The sequence below is a fragment of the Scyliorhinus canicula genome, chromosome 1 (assembly GCF_902713615.1).
Source record: "Scyliorhinus canicula chromosome 1, sScyCan1.1, whole genome shotgun sequence".
Taxonomy (NCBI): domain Eukaryota; kingdom Metazoa; phylum Chordata; class Chondrichthyes; order Carcharhiniformes; family Scyliorhinidae; genus Scyliorhinus; species Scyliorhinus canicula.
Genome location: NC_052146.1, coordinates 20887756 through 20903427, shown reverse-complemented (window position 1 = coordinate 20903427; position 15672 = coordinate 20887756). Strand labels below are relative to the sequence as shown.

The 15672-nt window shown below is 43.3% G+C and overlaps 1 protein-coding gene across 16 annotated transcripts in view; it reads left to right on the top strand.

The window, feature by feature from the left end:
- git2a (G protein-coupled receptor kinase interacting ArfGAP 2a) overlaps nucleotides 1-15672 on the top strand; it is a 130380-nt gene that overhangs the window by 15142 nt on the left and 99566 nt on the right. For all 16 annotated transcript variants that reach the window (XM_038817417.1, XM_038817248.1, XM_038817333.1 and 13 more), the window contains exons 2-4: nucleotides 7317-7450; nucleotides 10105-10214; nucleotides 12819-12924. In XM_038817417.1, the coding sequence (XP_038673345.1) occupies nucleotides 7317-7450; nucleotides 10105-10214; nucleotides 12819-12924 (350 nt within the window). The remainder of the gene's footprint in view (nucleotides 1-7316; nucleotides 7451-10104; nucleotides 10215-12818; nucleotides 12925-15672) is intronic.

Below are 15672 nucleotides of genomic sequence, written 5' to 3'. Positions count from 1 at the left end.
AAAACCATTTACGGGATGTGAACGTCGCTGGCGAGGCAACATTCATTGCCCATTCCTAGTGCCCTTGAGAAGGTGTATTGCAATCCCAGACCACATTCCAACAGTGGTTAGGATACTCGACCGAAGCTCCAATAGTTTAGTTAATTTTAAGACGGTGGAAATAATGATTTGCTCCTGGAGTGGTTGCATGAAAGAAAATAGGGCTTTGGTATTTCTAAAACAAAACTTTATTATAAACACACAGGCTGGGATTCTCCGGCCGCGTTCGCCCGGCAACCGGAGAATCCTGCCCCGAGGTCAATGAATTTTTCCATTGTCGGCGTCTCGCTCGTGGCGTTCTTGCAACGGGAGGACCTAGAGGTAGATCATCCACTCAGCACCTCTGGTTGAAGATAGTTGAGAATGCACAGCCTTGACTTTTGCATTTGCACTTGGCTCCTACATCATCGAGGATGGGGATATTCTCCTCCAGAGAATTGTTTAATTGTCCACCACTATTCACTGCTGGATGTGACAGGACTATAGATCTTAAATCTGATCCGTTGATTGTGGAGTTGCTTAGCTCTGTTTATTACTTGCTACTTAGGCTGTTTGGCATGCGTTGTCAGGTTGGCGTCTCATTTTTAGGTCTGCCTGGTGTTCCTGGCATGCCCTCCTGCATTCTTCGTTGAACCAGGATTGATATTCTGACTTGGTAGTAATGGTAAGTGGGGGATCTGCTGGGCCATGAGGTTGTAGATTGTGGTTGAGTACAATTCTGCTGCTGATGGCCCATAGTGCCTCTTAGATGCCCAGGTATCAACTTCCATCTTGCCCAGAGCACCACCCCTCTTTTCTTGTCCTGCATAAAGCCCTGTTCACATAGCAACCTATTCTCATTGGCTGTTATTTACCTCCCGTCCCTCAGCCTATCAATTTCAAATCCTCTATTTACACATGCTGCTCTTCAAATTCTAGAGTTCTGTGAGCTCCACCAATACCCCACTGCCTTTACCTTCAGTTGTCTTGCCTTTTTCACATTCTGGAATTTTCTCTTGATCATCATCTCCGTTTTGAGACTCTCCTTAAAACCTCTTTTGGCTTGTCCTAAATTTCCTCAACCCCAGCTTAGGTCTAGCTTCCAATTATGAAGTGGTTTGGAACATTTTGTGAGACACTGCATTAATAGTTTGCACTCATGTAAACCTAACTTCCACTGAAATATTCACTCATTTCATCACTGGCATAGTGTGGCTGCAGTGTGTACCATTTACAAGAAACCTTCCAGCAACTTGCCACGGTTTCTTCAGTACCTCCTAAACCTGTGACGTTTACCACCAAGAAGGACAAGGGCAGCAATCACAGGAATACTATCACCCCTAAGTTTCCCAGCAAATCATGCATCATCCTGACTTGAAAATATGTTAATGATCTTTCATTGTTGCTGGGTCTAAATCATGGAGCTCCTTCCCTTCACCACATGGACTGCAGTGGTCCAGTGGTCACTGCCACCTTCTCGAGATAAATTCCGGGTGAGCAATAAATGCTTGACATCCACGTCCAGTGAATTAATTTTTAAAAGTGCACTGTTTCCATGAATAAATTGGAATCCCAGAATTGTGGCATTGAAATGGAATCCTATTTGCATGTGTCACTCTTCCTTGTTTGCCTTAGTTGGTAATGCTACTTCTGTAGGCTGGGATTTTATAATAGGTCTACACTTTATGCACGTGCACATCTCCAGAATCTCAAGTTAAAACAACCTGCTTTGAGTGTTTTAATCTGCAGACTTTTGAGCTGCCACATTGGGAGAATTACTGGCAGGGTGACTTCAGTGCTTCGAGCCAATTATTGTACCCACCTGGGACAGGCTCAAAAACAAAATAGTACGAATACTGGAAATCTGAAATAAAAACAAAAGTGCTGGGAATACTCAGCAGATCTTGCAGTATCTGTGGAGAGAGAAACATCGTTAACATTTCAGGTCTCTGACCTTTCATCAGAGTTTTGTTCATTACTACCATTGGTGGTAGAGAGTTCCACACTACCACCACTATTTGCACAGAAAATGTTTTTTGATTTCATCCTGAAACGTCTGTCTGTATTTTTAGATTATGTCCCCTTGTTTTAGACTCCCCAACTGGTGGAAATAGTTTTTTCAACTATCCTATCTGTTTGTCTTAATACCATTGAAAATTTAAATCAAATCACCCCATAACCTTCTAAATTCCACGAATGCAACACTACTCTGATCTCTCCTCACAATTTAACCCGTGGGGTTCAGATGCAATTTTGATAAATCTGTGCTATGTTCCTTTGAAGGCCAATATATCTTTCTTATGGTGTGTTGCATGCCGTTTGGGCTTGTATATCTGTAGTTTGTATTCTAGTCCTTTGTATCCAATAAACATTTTAATTACTTTCTGCAACTATTCATGACATTGTAACGTCCATGTGTCTTGACCCCCCAAAGTCTCTTTGAACTTGAACAATTTTCAGCTTTTCACCATGTATAAAGTATTGTTCTACTCTCTTTAGGTTTAAAGTGAATGGTCTCACGCTTGTTTACATTAAAATCATCTCACCACATTTCTGCCCATTCACTTCATCTATTAATATCTGTAATTTTACGCTTCCATCAACAGTGCTCAAATTGCGGGCCATCTATTGGTCATTGGCAAACTTAGATCTGTGGTTCTTTAGTTCGTCGTCTAAGGTGTTGATAAACATGCTGAATAGTTGGAGCCCTCGCACAAATCCTTGTCGGGCACCATTAGTCACCGACAACAACAACTGTTATTGGTGCCTTTAACATAATGCAGCATCCTAAGGTGCTTCACAGGGGCATTAAAAAACAAAGTATCACACTGAGACACTTGGGTCAGATAATCACATGCTTAGTCAAAGTGCTGGTTTTATGTGTCTTAAAAGGAAAGAGGTGGACAGTGCAGGGTGAGAATTCCTGAACTAATTCCAAATAAATGGAATACCTGGCCTGTCTACTGATGTTCAGCCAGTTTGCCAACCAGATCAATAATTTGTCTTCAATTCCATGAGTAGGTAGAAAACTGGAAGGGATGCAAAACCCTGGGCAGGCCTAGCGAGCAAGTAAAGGGAGTATTGACAGAAATTTGTGAACAGGCCACTCCCACTTGGCCTCTTGGCAGCAGAAGTGTACACATCGGGTAGCTTTGAGGAACCGGGGAACAATTTAAAATAACAGTTAAAACATTTTAAAATGTTTTCATTAACTTTAAATTTCCCAGCTCTTTCTTTGATGTGATTCTGTAGAGCAACTGAGTAAATTAAATTATTTACATTTCCTCTCTTCCCTTGCCCCTTCTCTCACTCAACTTGACGACAGCAAATACTGCACAGTGGTGAGAACTCTGTTTGGGTACCTGATAATTTGATTTGGAGTACAAATTGAAGTTTTTGGTTAAATTGGTGTATGAACGTACATTGTGTTTAACTTCATCACAATTTTTGCTCCGTTTTATTTATGAACATCTTCAGTAGGAGCTGCAGAAAATATATTGAGTAGGATTTTTTTTTTCTTAATTACCTTTCCGTCTCTTGCTTTAGTCAGGAGTGGTGAGGGAGCCAACTATATTTGTTGCAGAAAAAGGTAAAAGCAAACATTGGCCAGTCTCCAGCTATAAGTTTTATTTGTCATAAATTGCATACTGCATGTAAAATCCAAGGCTGTGCCTCTTTAAATTTATGACCTGTGCTAGGGTGGAGGATGGATATGGGGTTGTTGGTGGACCGGAGGTTCTGTGACAAGATATGGAAGGTGACTGAGAAACATGTGGAGTTCAATTGCATGGGAGAGGTTTCGCCGTTGGTGGTTTGGGAGGCTCTGAAGACAATGTGAGGGGAGAGGTGATCTTGTTTAAGGCCAAGATGGATCGGGTGAAGAGGGAGGAATGCCGACGATTGATAGAAGAGATTTTGGAGGTGGATGGGCGGTCGCAGGGAATCTGGACCCGGGCCTCCTGGCAAAAAGGAAGAGTTGCAGGTGAGGATTGATCTATTGTCCATGGAGAAAGCCATGCATCAGTTGAGAAGGGTACTGTCTATGAGTACGGGCAGAAGTCAGGACGTATGCTGGCAGGCAAGCTTCGCAGGGAGGCCGCGGCGAGGGAGATAGTTCGGGTGTGGGACAAGATGGGGGAGTTGGTGGTGGCTCCAGAACAGATTAATAAGGTGTTTGAGAAGTTTTATAAGGACTTGTATAAGTAGGAGCCACCAGAGGATGAACGGGAGATGAGGGATTTTCTGGGTGGGGTAGTGTGCCTGAGGTTGGGTGAGATGAAGAGGGCAGGGCTGGAGGAGCTGATGGGGGTGGAGGAGGTGAAGGTGGCTATCGGGAGGATGCAGGCAGGAAGGTGATGGGGCCAGATGGGATTCCGGTCGAATCCTATCGAAGATTTAAGGATAGGCTGGTGCCGTTGATGGGAATGTTCGAGGATACGATGGACAAGGGTGTCTTGCCACTAACAATGGGGTAGGCCTCCATCTTGTTGTTGCTTAAGGTGGACAAGGATCCGATGGAGTGTGGGTTGTACAGGCCCATATCTCTGCTGAATGTGGACGCCAAGATATTGGCAATGGTGCTGGCGTTAAGATTGGATGTCTTCCGAAGGTGATTGGGGAGGATCAGACTGGGTTCATAAATGGCAGTTTTCCTTGAATGTGGTGCTTTCTCCGGCAGAAGGAAGGGAGACTGAGGTGGTGGTGGCGTTAGATGCGGAGAAGGCGTTTGATCGGGTGGAATAGAGTTATTTGATGGTGATGATGGGGAAATTTCGGATTGGGCCAAAGTTTGTGATGTGGGTGCAGCTTTTGTATAAGGAGCTGGTAGCGAGTGTGCACACAAATAATATGAATTTAGTGTAATCTGCTTTGCAACGGGGCCTGAGGCAGGAATGCCCCATGCCCCCTCTTCTGTTGTATTGGCTACAGAGGAGCTTGAGGTTGTGGAAGTGGATAATGAGGGGGTGGTGGTGGTGCATAGGGTGTCCTGGTCTGCGGATGACTTTTCTTGTTGCATAATGAGGTTGCTTCAGAGATTTGGGACGTTTTTAGGGTACAAATTGAATTTAGGAGAAAGTGAGTATTTTATGGTCTCTCCTTTGTTTGGCTGGGGAAGGTGGCTAGGATTAGGAAGGGGACACTCCAGAGGGGACAGCAGGCAGAGGGGGGCTAGCCCTTCCAGGGTTGGGAAGAAAGGCGGATAAATGAAATGAAGGATCTGTTTCTGGAAGGGTGATTTGTGAATCTGGAGGAGCTGGGCAAGAAGTTTGGGCTGGCGCAGGGCAAATGTTTCAGGTGTATGCAGGTTCGAGACTTTCTGAGGAAGGTCTTCTTGAACTTCCTGATGGCGCCTGCCTTGTTGCTGGAGGCGGTGCTGGGTGCTGTCAGTGTGGGGGGGGGGGGGGGTCCTTGCAATTTATGGGAGGATTTTGGAGGAGCATGGGGTGTCCAACGAGGGGGTTAAGGCGAAGTGGAAGGAACGCTGGAGGAGGAATTGTGAGGTGCTGCGGAGGGTAAATGCCTCAACTTTGTGTGCGAGGCTGGGGCTGCTAACAGCTGAAGATAGTGTACAGGGCGCACCTTACAAAGTCATGGATGAACCGGCTGTTCGAAGGGGTGGAGAATGTCTGTGAGTGATGTGGGAGGGCCCCACGAACCATGTCCATATGTTTTGAGCCTGCCTGAAGCTGGAAAGGTTTTGGCAGACAGTGTTCAGCACCATTTCAGGGGTTTTACACGTGAAATTGGGGCCTGGTCCCCTGGGAGCCATATTAGGGGTATTGAGACGGCTGGAGCTGCAGGCGCATGTGGGGGCAGATGCTTTAGACTATGCCTCGTTGATTGCTCACAAGTGGGCCTTGTTGGTGTGGACATCAGCTTCTCCACCCTGTGTCTGGGCGTGTCTGGGGATCTGTTGGAGTTTTTGGCCCTGGGAAAAGAGAAATTTGCTCTAAGGATGGGCGAGTGATGGGTTCTATAATAGTTAGGGTTTATTTATTTTGTAGTTTGGGGACTATTTTGTTTATTTTGTAGTTTGAGTTATTTACCATTGACTGCTGAGGGAAAGGGGGAGTGGGGCTTAATATTTCGGGGGTTTGTAAATAGTAAAAATGTTGAAAATTTGTGGAATAAAAATACTTTAAAAAAAAATGATGTGGAGATACTGGGGTGAGCACAGTAAGAAGTCTTATAACATCAGGTTAAAGCCCAACAGGTTTGTTTCAAATCACTAGCTTTTGGAGCACTGGTGACCTGAGGAAGGAGCAGTGATTTGAAACAAACCTGTTGCACTTTAACCTGGTGTTGTAAGAGTTCTTACTTTTTAAAAAAATGTTTATGCTAACTCTCAAATGCACAGTTTAAGCCCTTTGTTTAGTACACTACTAATAGTTCTATCAATTCTGTAAGAAAATATGTTTTAGCAGCTAAATTCAAAAGGAGAACTTGTTTTAATTCCTGTTCTTCGATGGTTACTTATGTTAGTTCTCTTTCTATGCACTAACTGAATCGGGAGTACTAAATCTGGTCCATTTGGTCCAGGAATTGTGTCCTCCTGGGACTCGATTAAGACATAGAATTTACCGTGCAGAAGGAGGCCATTGGCTCTTGGAAAGAGCACCCCACCCAAGCCCTCACCTCCACCCTATCCCTGTAGCCCAGTAACCCCACCTAACCTTTTTTGGATACTAAGGGCAATTTAGCATAACCAATCCACCTAACCTGCACATCTTTGCACCGTGGGAGGAAACCAGAGGGAACCCACGCAGACACTGGGAGAATGTACAGACTCCGCACAGACAGTGACCCAAGCCCGGAATCGAACATGGGACTCTGGAGCTATGAAGCAACTGTGCTAACCACTGTGCTACCGTGCCAGCAATACTTGCAGTTTTGTGCAACAAAGCAGATTAAATTGTATTTTGTAATGCATTGAAATCCCTCTAAAGAATATGCTGGTTGAACAATAAACTTGATAATCTGCTATTTTGGGATTGAGAAAGAGGGCAATTATATAACAACCATCCCGTCAGGGAAAAAAAACCTGATATTAAAGCGTTGGAGTTTAACAAGATATTTGGTAAGTTTTTCTGAATATTAAGATGCTCCTGATATGAACATTTGTTTTTCTTGTTGCTTTCTGACATAATCAGGACTTGAAATCTGCAAGTTCATTTTTTCTGGTCTTCCATGAAAATATTGCTAAATTTTGCATTGACATTGGTGCTTTTTGAAGCGTGCCAAAGTGTCTGAAAATTAGTGTAGCATTTTTAAAAATGTATAAATTGTTTCTTTTCCAGATCCTCGCTGGGCATCAATAAACAGGGGTGTTCTGATTTGTGATGACTGCTGCAGTGTACACCGCAGTTTGGGGCGGCATATTTCTCAGGTACGACACCTGACGCACACACCATGGCCTCCCTCCCTGCTACAGGTAAGGAACGTTTTGTTGTGTAATCACATCCCCTTAGTGAGCACAGATTTGCTGCAAAGGTTCAGTAGAAAGCTGGATGGGTCCCTGGCTATGTCTGATATCACGGCATACAAAATCTAGTTGGACTGATGATTGATGAGGTCCCCTGGAACAGAATTAAATTGGCTTGGGGAAGTTTTTTATAATTTGTGTGTCTCAGGAGTTGAATAATTAAAAGTTAAAAGGAAGTAGCAAATTAAATCTTGAAAGATTGGAGATTGAGTAACATGCATTTTTCGTGTTGTGCAAATATATAAACTGGATGTGCAGACAAAGACTGGTTACTCAAAGAAGCCTGACTCATGCAGTCATATGACAGCAAAGCTCTTCACCCATTAACAGCCCTGTAATCTCCTGAGTGCCACAGTTAGGAGGGAAAAGTCTCTAAACTGGTTCTGGGAAATTCCTCTTTGTACATAGATGCCTAACGACTTAAATAATGGTACAGTGTGTCTCTCTGGCCATAATTATGTATTTGCTGGGCAGCACGGTGGCACAGTGGGTTAGCCCTGCTGCCTCACGGCGCCGAGGTCCCAGGTTCGATCCCGGCTCTGGGTCACTGTCCGTGTGGAGTTTGCACATTCTCCCCGTGTCTGCGGGGTTTCGCCCCCACAACCCAAAGATATGTAGAGTAGGTGGATTGGCCAAGCTAAATTGCCCCTTAATTGGAAAAAATTAATTGGGTACTCTAAATTTATTTTTTTTAAATTATGTATTTGCTCAATATCTAATCTTGTCATTTTTGTGGATGGGCAGCTATGTCCAAACAAGGGTGGAAAAATTAGCTACTAGCAAATTAGCAAGTAAATTGGTTACTTGGGACCTCCCTCATGTATTCCTAGTAGCTAATAGCAGCATTGCTAGCAGGAATGTGGGAACAGATTGTTCACCCGGGATGGAGGAGAGGAGTAGAATTGAATATGCTGTGGTCGGACTTACTGGTTTTGAGGAGCTGACAATCCAAACTGTTCAGTTCCACTTGTGTTTTATATTTCCACTTTTGAGCTCTTGAATTTTGCAGGCCTGACCATGTACAAACCGCAGTTTTGTTGTTGCCTCATTGGTAGACAATTCTTTTTTAAAAAATAAATTTAGAGTACCCAGTTATTTCTTTTCCAATTAATGGGTAATTTAAAGTGGACAATCCACCTACCCTGCACATCTTTGGGTTGTGGGGGTGAAACCCACGCAGACACGGGGAGAATGTGCAAACTCCACACGGGCAGTGACCCAAGGCCAGGATTTGAACTCGGGTCCTCAGCGTTGTAGGCAGCGGTGCCAACCACTGCACCACCTTGCTGCCCCAAGTAGACAATTCTTAACCAGTAATTTGAGATGAATGAAAATTAATGGGAACACGATGTAAACTTTATATGTGGCTCCTGAGTAATCACGGTGCATATCTTTTTAGTCCATAGAGAAAAGCAAGACAGGAAAGTGGGTAGGAGGAATCATTTTAAAATAAAGAATCTTAGAATCCCTACAGTGCAGAAGGAGGCCATTTGGCCCATCGTGTCTGCACCAGCCCTGTCAAGAGCACCCTACTTAAGCCCACACCTCCACACTATCCCCATAACCCAGTCACCCCACTTAAACTTTTTGACACCAAGGGGGCAATTTTAGCATGGCCATTCCACCTATCATGCATATCTGTGGACTGTGGGAGGAAACTGGAACACCTGGAGGAAACCCATGCAGACACGGGAGAAAGTGCAAACTCCACACAGACAACCCAAGGCTGGGATTGAACCTGGGACCCTAGAGCTGTGAGGCAGCAGTGTTAACCATTATGCCCCTTAAACTTCATGGAAAATAAATAGATCCTAATTCTAGAGTGGCAGTGGCTTTAATGTCTTAATGCTCAGGGCGGCACGGTGGCGCAGTGGTTAGCACTGCTGCCTCACAGCACAAAGGACCTGGATTGACTCCCAGCCCCGGGTCACTGTCCGTGTGGAGTTTGCACATTCTCCTCTTGTCTACGTGGGTTTCACCCCACAACCCAAAGATCTGCATGGTAGGTGGACTGACCACGTTAAATTGGCCCTTAATTAGAAAAATTTAATTATAAGTAAATAATGTTTTAATGCTGCTTTCCTAACCTTTGGTGTGCTACGATAATTTGACACTTTATGGTGTACTAAAAATGGACATTCCTTACTGATGACCTTTTTGTCATTTCCTACTCTGCCTGAGGATGACCAGAAGTAATAATTTTGCCTCGGATGTAACTTTAATCAAGCCTGGTAAAAATCCATGGAGTCTTAATCTAACACATTACTTCCACAAAATTCTTGTTGTTTTTGATTAAGATTATTACTTGAAACCTACATTGCACTATTGCACTATTATTGTGTATCATCAGGATTAATCTGCTCAAGGCAATGATTTCTATAAGTTTAATAGTGGATAATCCATATCCCAACACTTCAATCCATCTTGAGATATTTTATGTTCTACTTACCACTATTTTCTTCAGTCTAACTGAGCAAAGATTTGAGCCTCCAGAAGAAAAATAAATGCTCATGCAGAAGCTGCATCATTTGTAGAAACACTATTAACACCATTGCGAATATTGTATTCAATTTCAGCCTTTATGAAAATGTTTTTAATTTCAGATGGTACAAACTCTTGTTAGCAATGGTGCCAATTCAATCTGGGAACACTCATTGTTGGATCCTACTGCTTTGAGTGGAAAGCGCAAGGCCAGCCCTCAAGACAAAGTACAGTAAGTATATCTGATCCTGCTTAACACACATACTTCATAACAGTTCAAATTAATGAGTAGATTTAGCAGTTCAGGTATGATTGATCCACCCAATCAGTAAATGCCTCTCAAGCAGGTAATTTTAAAAGTTGTCTCCAACAATATTTTGCATATATAAGGCACTAGAAGATCAGAGAAGATCATAGGTACAACATAATTTCTCTTTTTTGTCAGAACTCTTTATTGGCTTGTGGTACTGCAGTCTTAACTTCTATCACCTCAGCTGAAGAATTAAAAAATGAGTCCAAACAATTTATCAATTTGCACATGCCTGATAGCATGCCTGAGACCACTTCCAAGTTATCAGTCTTTCCTGTTGATACTGGTCTAACATTGCAATTCCTCATAATTATTATTGTGGTCTCTGCCAGAGAATGCCTTCTGATTGAATCTGAGGTTAAAAAAACTCATTCCTTAGAACAGTACAGCACAGAACAGGCCCTTCGGCCCTCGATGTTGTGCCGAGCAATGATCACCCTACTTAAACCCACGTAACCCGTATACCCGTAACCCAACAATCCCCCCCATTAACCTTACACTACGGGCAATTTAGCATGGCCAATCCACCTAACCTGCACATCTTTGGACTGTGGGAGGAAACCGGAGCACCCGGAGGAAACCCACGCACACACGGGGAGGACGTGCAGACTCCACACAGACAGTGACCCAGCCGGGAATCGAACCTGGGACCCTGGAGCTGTGAAGCATTGATGCTAACCACCATGCTACCGTGAGGCCCCCAATCATTCTGTCTCCATTATAAACAGAATTTTTATTACACCAGTGAATTTAAATTGAACCATGAAATGATTACATTAACTATTTGTTGCCTGAATAGGAACAATTTCCAGGGGTTAAGCAGTCCATTGCCTTCAATATTCATATGTTGGGGTTATGTCTCCCTCACTGCCAGCCTTCTTTGTGAATTGGGAGGATGTTTCTGGAGCCAACTACAAACTTATGAAAACCAAACTTGCAACAAATGCATTAGTCATTTCATGGAAGAGCTGTTAATAGCTGAAAACTTGCTTTTAAAAATCTCTGATTGCAGATCCTTAGCACGGCAACAATATTACACTGAGCAACCCTGTAAGCTAGGTCCCAGGATCAGAATGTTACATAGCTCTTGGTCAGTATCTCCTGTTTTAAGAGAAAAATCTGAGAAAATTGGTGATGATGCAGATTAGACACAAGTCTTTTGCCTGGGATCTGGCACTGATAGTTTGTCAGCCTCCTCTGTCTCCTGGCTGTAAAGGCCCCAGATGAATCAAATAAATATTTACATTTATATAACATCTTTACATATTGTTGAATGTCCCAAAGTCCACAATAAAATGCATTCCATGGAATCTTGAATAGTACCAGACAGATGGAGGCCATTTGACCATTTCAAAGAGCATTAGTCCCACACCTCTTTTCCCTGTCCTTGCAATTTTACCTCTAAATTTTTATCCAATTTCATTTCAAAAGCTACTATTGAATCTATCTCTGACCCCTGATCAGGCAACACATTCCAGATCCTAAACACTCGATGCATAAAAAACCTTTTTCCTCATGTTAACTCTGGTTCTTTAGCCATTAAGTCTTGTCCTTCTGGTTAGCGACACATTAGCCACTGGAAATAGTTTCTCTTCACTTACTCTCCCTACACAATTTTAAACTGCCCATCAACTCTCCTCTGTCCTCCCTGCTTCAATTGGAACAAGCCCTGCTCCTCCATTCCCACCATGTAATGCAATCCCTTATCCCTGTAAACATTCCAATAAATTTCCTCTGACCTCACTCCAAAGCTTTCATCTTCTTCGTAAAGTGTGATGCCCAGAACTGGACCACTCTTATTGACCCAAGTTCACACGAAATGTGATCATTTCAGTGAGGTATTTAGAAAGTTGCCTGCACCCACAAAGCTATGCTTCAGCAGGAGTGAGTTTGTGTAGTCTCAGTCTGGTTTCAGGAAGACAATAGCTATAGGACAAAGCTGTCACCAGTTCAGCGCACTCGGCGTTTTGGCAAAGATCAAGCGTGAGATCAGATGTAATGCGTGTTGTTTTCCGCTTGGACCTAGTATGTCTCTTTTGTGAGGTCCATGAATTGTATTCAATTTGAATTCTTTTTTGGAGAAAACAAGCATATGGATTAAGGGCTTGCTCTGTCCACTCTGTGTAATGGCTTAGTAACTCTGAGAAAGGAATTTCTTCTTCAGATAAAGCCCTTATGAATGTTATATTGACACCATTACCGAATAATGGCTGGTATGGGATAATTGGTAAACATCACACTGATACAGTCATGCGTTCTGTTCAAAAAATCAACCTAAGGCACATTATGGGGACAGGGTCTTCGAAGGCAGAGTGACAATGGTATTATTTTAACATCTAGTTTTTCTGTATTTGTATCTTGACTTGTCTGTATTATATTTCCCAGTGCTGACACAAGCACAATTTCTCAAAAGACTCTGTTTCCTCCCTACAAATTATTTTATTTCCAAATATGTGTGCACTGTAGCGTTTTTAAAACATGCTTGCCTTGTCAAACAAATTGGTCACTATCTCTTTCACCATTCAGCCCAAGTAAAGCCGAATTTATCAGAGCCAAATATTCAATGTTGGCATTCGTCCATCGCTTGCCATGTCGTGAAGAAGACAGTGCTGCAGCCAAAGACCTGAGCAAAGTAAGCATCCTAACAGAAATTATTAGTTTAATGAAAACATTAGAACATTCCTTGAGGAGAAAGGTGGAAAGGTATCTTAAGTTCCTCCAGAGTCTATGGGTGGAATTTTCTGATTTTTTTTCCAGAGTGGCGAATGAGTGAAAATGGGATGGAAGCCGCCAGTTCAAGGGTGGCTTCCTTCACCATCTAAAGATTACGGGGCAGGTTCCATGATGTCACGCTGGCACGGTGGGATCTGGTTGAACCTGCCCCACCAGAATGTAGGTTTTTAAAAGATTGGAACATCCTGACTTAAAGAAACAAATAAAGAAAAATAGAACCCCCCCACACACACAACACACTCACGCACATGGAACATCCACCTACGCAATAATCCTGCCCCCACAATGTCAGGGTGCTGCCCAGGCATGATCCTCTCTCTCTCTCTCTCCCCCGGGGCTGTACTTAGCTGTTTGCCTCCAGCTGGTTTTGCTCGCCAGGTGCATGTCAAGGGCGACCTGTCATGATTCATGAAAACTGGAGCACAAAATCCCCACCCCCACCCATGGCTGAGTTTAAGGTTGCTTTGAAGAGACTGTTTAAAATAGCAATGTTCAATGTTGTTATTATAATCAGAGAATCTCTTATAATAAGCTCCTTAATTGAGTTACTGTGAATATACTTTGCTATCTTATTTGGAAATGTTTCATGTTAACCCGTGAAAATGAATTGTGCTATTATTGACTTACTTTGTCACATCCTTAAATGATAGCAAATTAGAAACTATAGTTCAAGTGCCTCCTCTCTCTCTCTCTCTCTCTCTTCCTCTTCCCCCCCCCCCCCCCCCTCCCCCCCCCCCGCTGATTTTTGCCTGTTGACTGCTTTGGTGACGGGTTAGAATTGTCAGGGTTCTGAAGAGCAAATGAGGAATCAGCACTTTGGTACATCACAGGGAACCCTTTTACTTTCATGAGTTTGCAGTGGTATTGCCTGACTGTTTTTACTGGTTAGTTGTGGTTCAGCTCCTAGACTGATCCATGAATTGTTTTAAGACATGAACAGCCCACGTCATGTGGGTCTCAGAGGCAATAAATTTGATCTGGAATTATTTTAAATCTCAGATGGGGTGAATTTGGGCAAAATACATCCCTGATATTTTATCCATTACACACAATTGGGAATGATACAGCATTTTATATGAAGGAGCTGCTACACAAAAACTGAATGGAAAGTTGGATTTGTTTTTTGCTGTGGTTCTGTGGACCAATTTTAAATGTGCTGGTTGTGTTGCTTTGAAGTTTAACTATCTGATGCTGTTGGGAATATATCAAATCAACAAATGTGCCGACGTATATACATGTCCTGACAAGCAAGTAGGCAGATGTTAGAGTTCTTATTGAGATGTGATTTTTTTTTAACATAAAGCTACACCACCCACTAAGAGTGCGCCAGAGAGATATCACCTTTATCTTTTGCAGATCTTGGCTTTGCCTGCCTTATGGGATATGCAAGTTTTTTTTTCTCATTTGTAAATAGCACGGTTTTGGAGTGCATAGATTATCATAGAATTTACAGTGCAGAAGGAGGCCATTCGGCCCATCGAGTCTGCACCGGCTCTTGGAAAGAGCACCCTGCCAAGGTCAACACCTCCACCCTATCCCCATAACCCAGTAACCCCACCCAACACTAAGGGCAATTTTGACACCCATGGGCAATTTATCATGGCCAATCCACGGAGCACCCGGAGGAAACCCACGCACACATGGGGAGGATGTGCAGACTCCGCACAGTGAGCCAAGCCGGAATCGAACCTAGGACCCTTGAGCTGTGAAGCAATTGTGCTATCCACAATGCTACCGTGCTGCCCATAACTTATTGCAACCGCAAATTTGTACAAAAATTACAATCAATTTCACCCCCCAAACAGGGATTGGGGAAAATAAATTTGCAGAGAACACAATTCACAACTGACTACATATTCCTTGAACAATAGCAAGTGCTCCAAATTAATACTTCTCAACAGAAGGAGAGGGACATCTAATATAATCACTATTACAATTTGCTTTGGGTAAGGCTTGAGATTGGATTGCTTGCTCACCAGCCTTGAGCACTGTTGCACGTTTTACTATGGGCGTAAAACGCGTTTATTGGAGTGTATTAACACGCCTCCGAGTTCGACGTGTGCTTAACACTGCTAGGCTCTGTTCTATGTAATTATTTAGCTCTGGAGTCGCCAGTTGCCGTATAGGCAACGTCACAAGTATTCCAAGGTCAAATTCAAAGTAATAAAGACGATACACCGATTAGTCAAGTTCAAACGATTAATATTTATTATACAGTTAATAATAAATACTCATGCACACACTAAGAGACTAAGCTACAACTAAACATAAGCAAACAGAATACTTATCTAACAGGAACAGGCAAGGTCAGAGAACGAGGCCTTCGTCCTGGTTTTGTCTGCAGCCTTCAGCAAGCGTTCTGGCACTTGGGAGTCTAGCGGGCTTGGATCGCGTAGCGAGCGTTGAACTTACGGTTTCGGCGGCTGGTGCTCAACGGCTGGAGTCAGGATACCAGGTGTCAGTCGGGGCCGGAGCACAGGTTTAACAGACCGGACAACACGAGGTCCCTATCTTTTATAGGGGTTCCATTGTCCTTCCCTCTTCTCGGGCGGGCTCTACCTATTGGATCAATTTCTTATCGATACTGGATTAATTCCCCAATGCGAGGGGGTCTCCGTGATGGAGGGGGCGTTTCTTATGTCCTTTT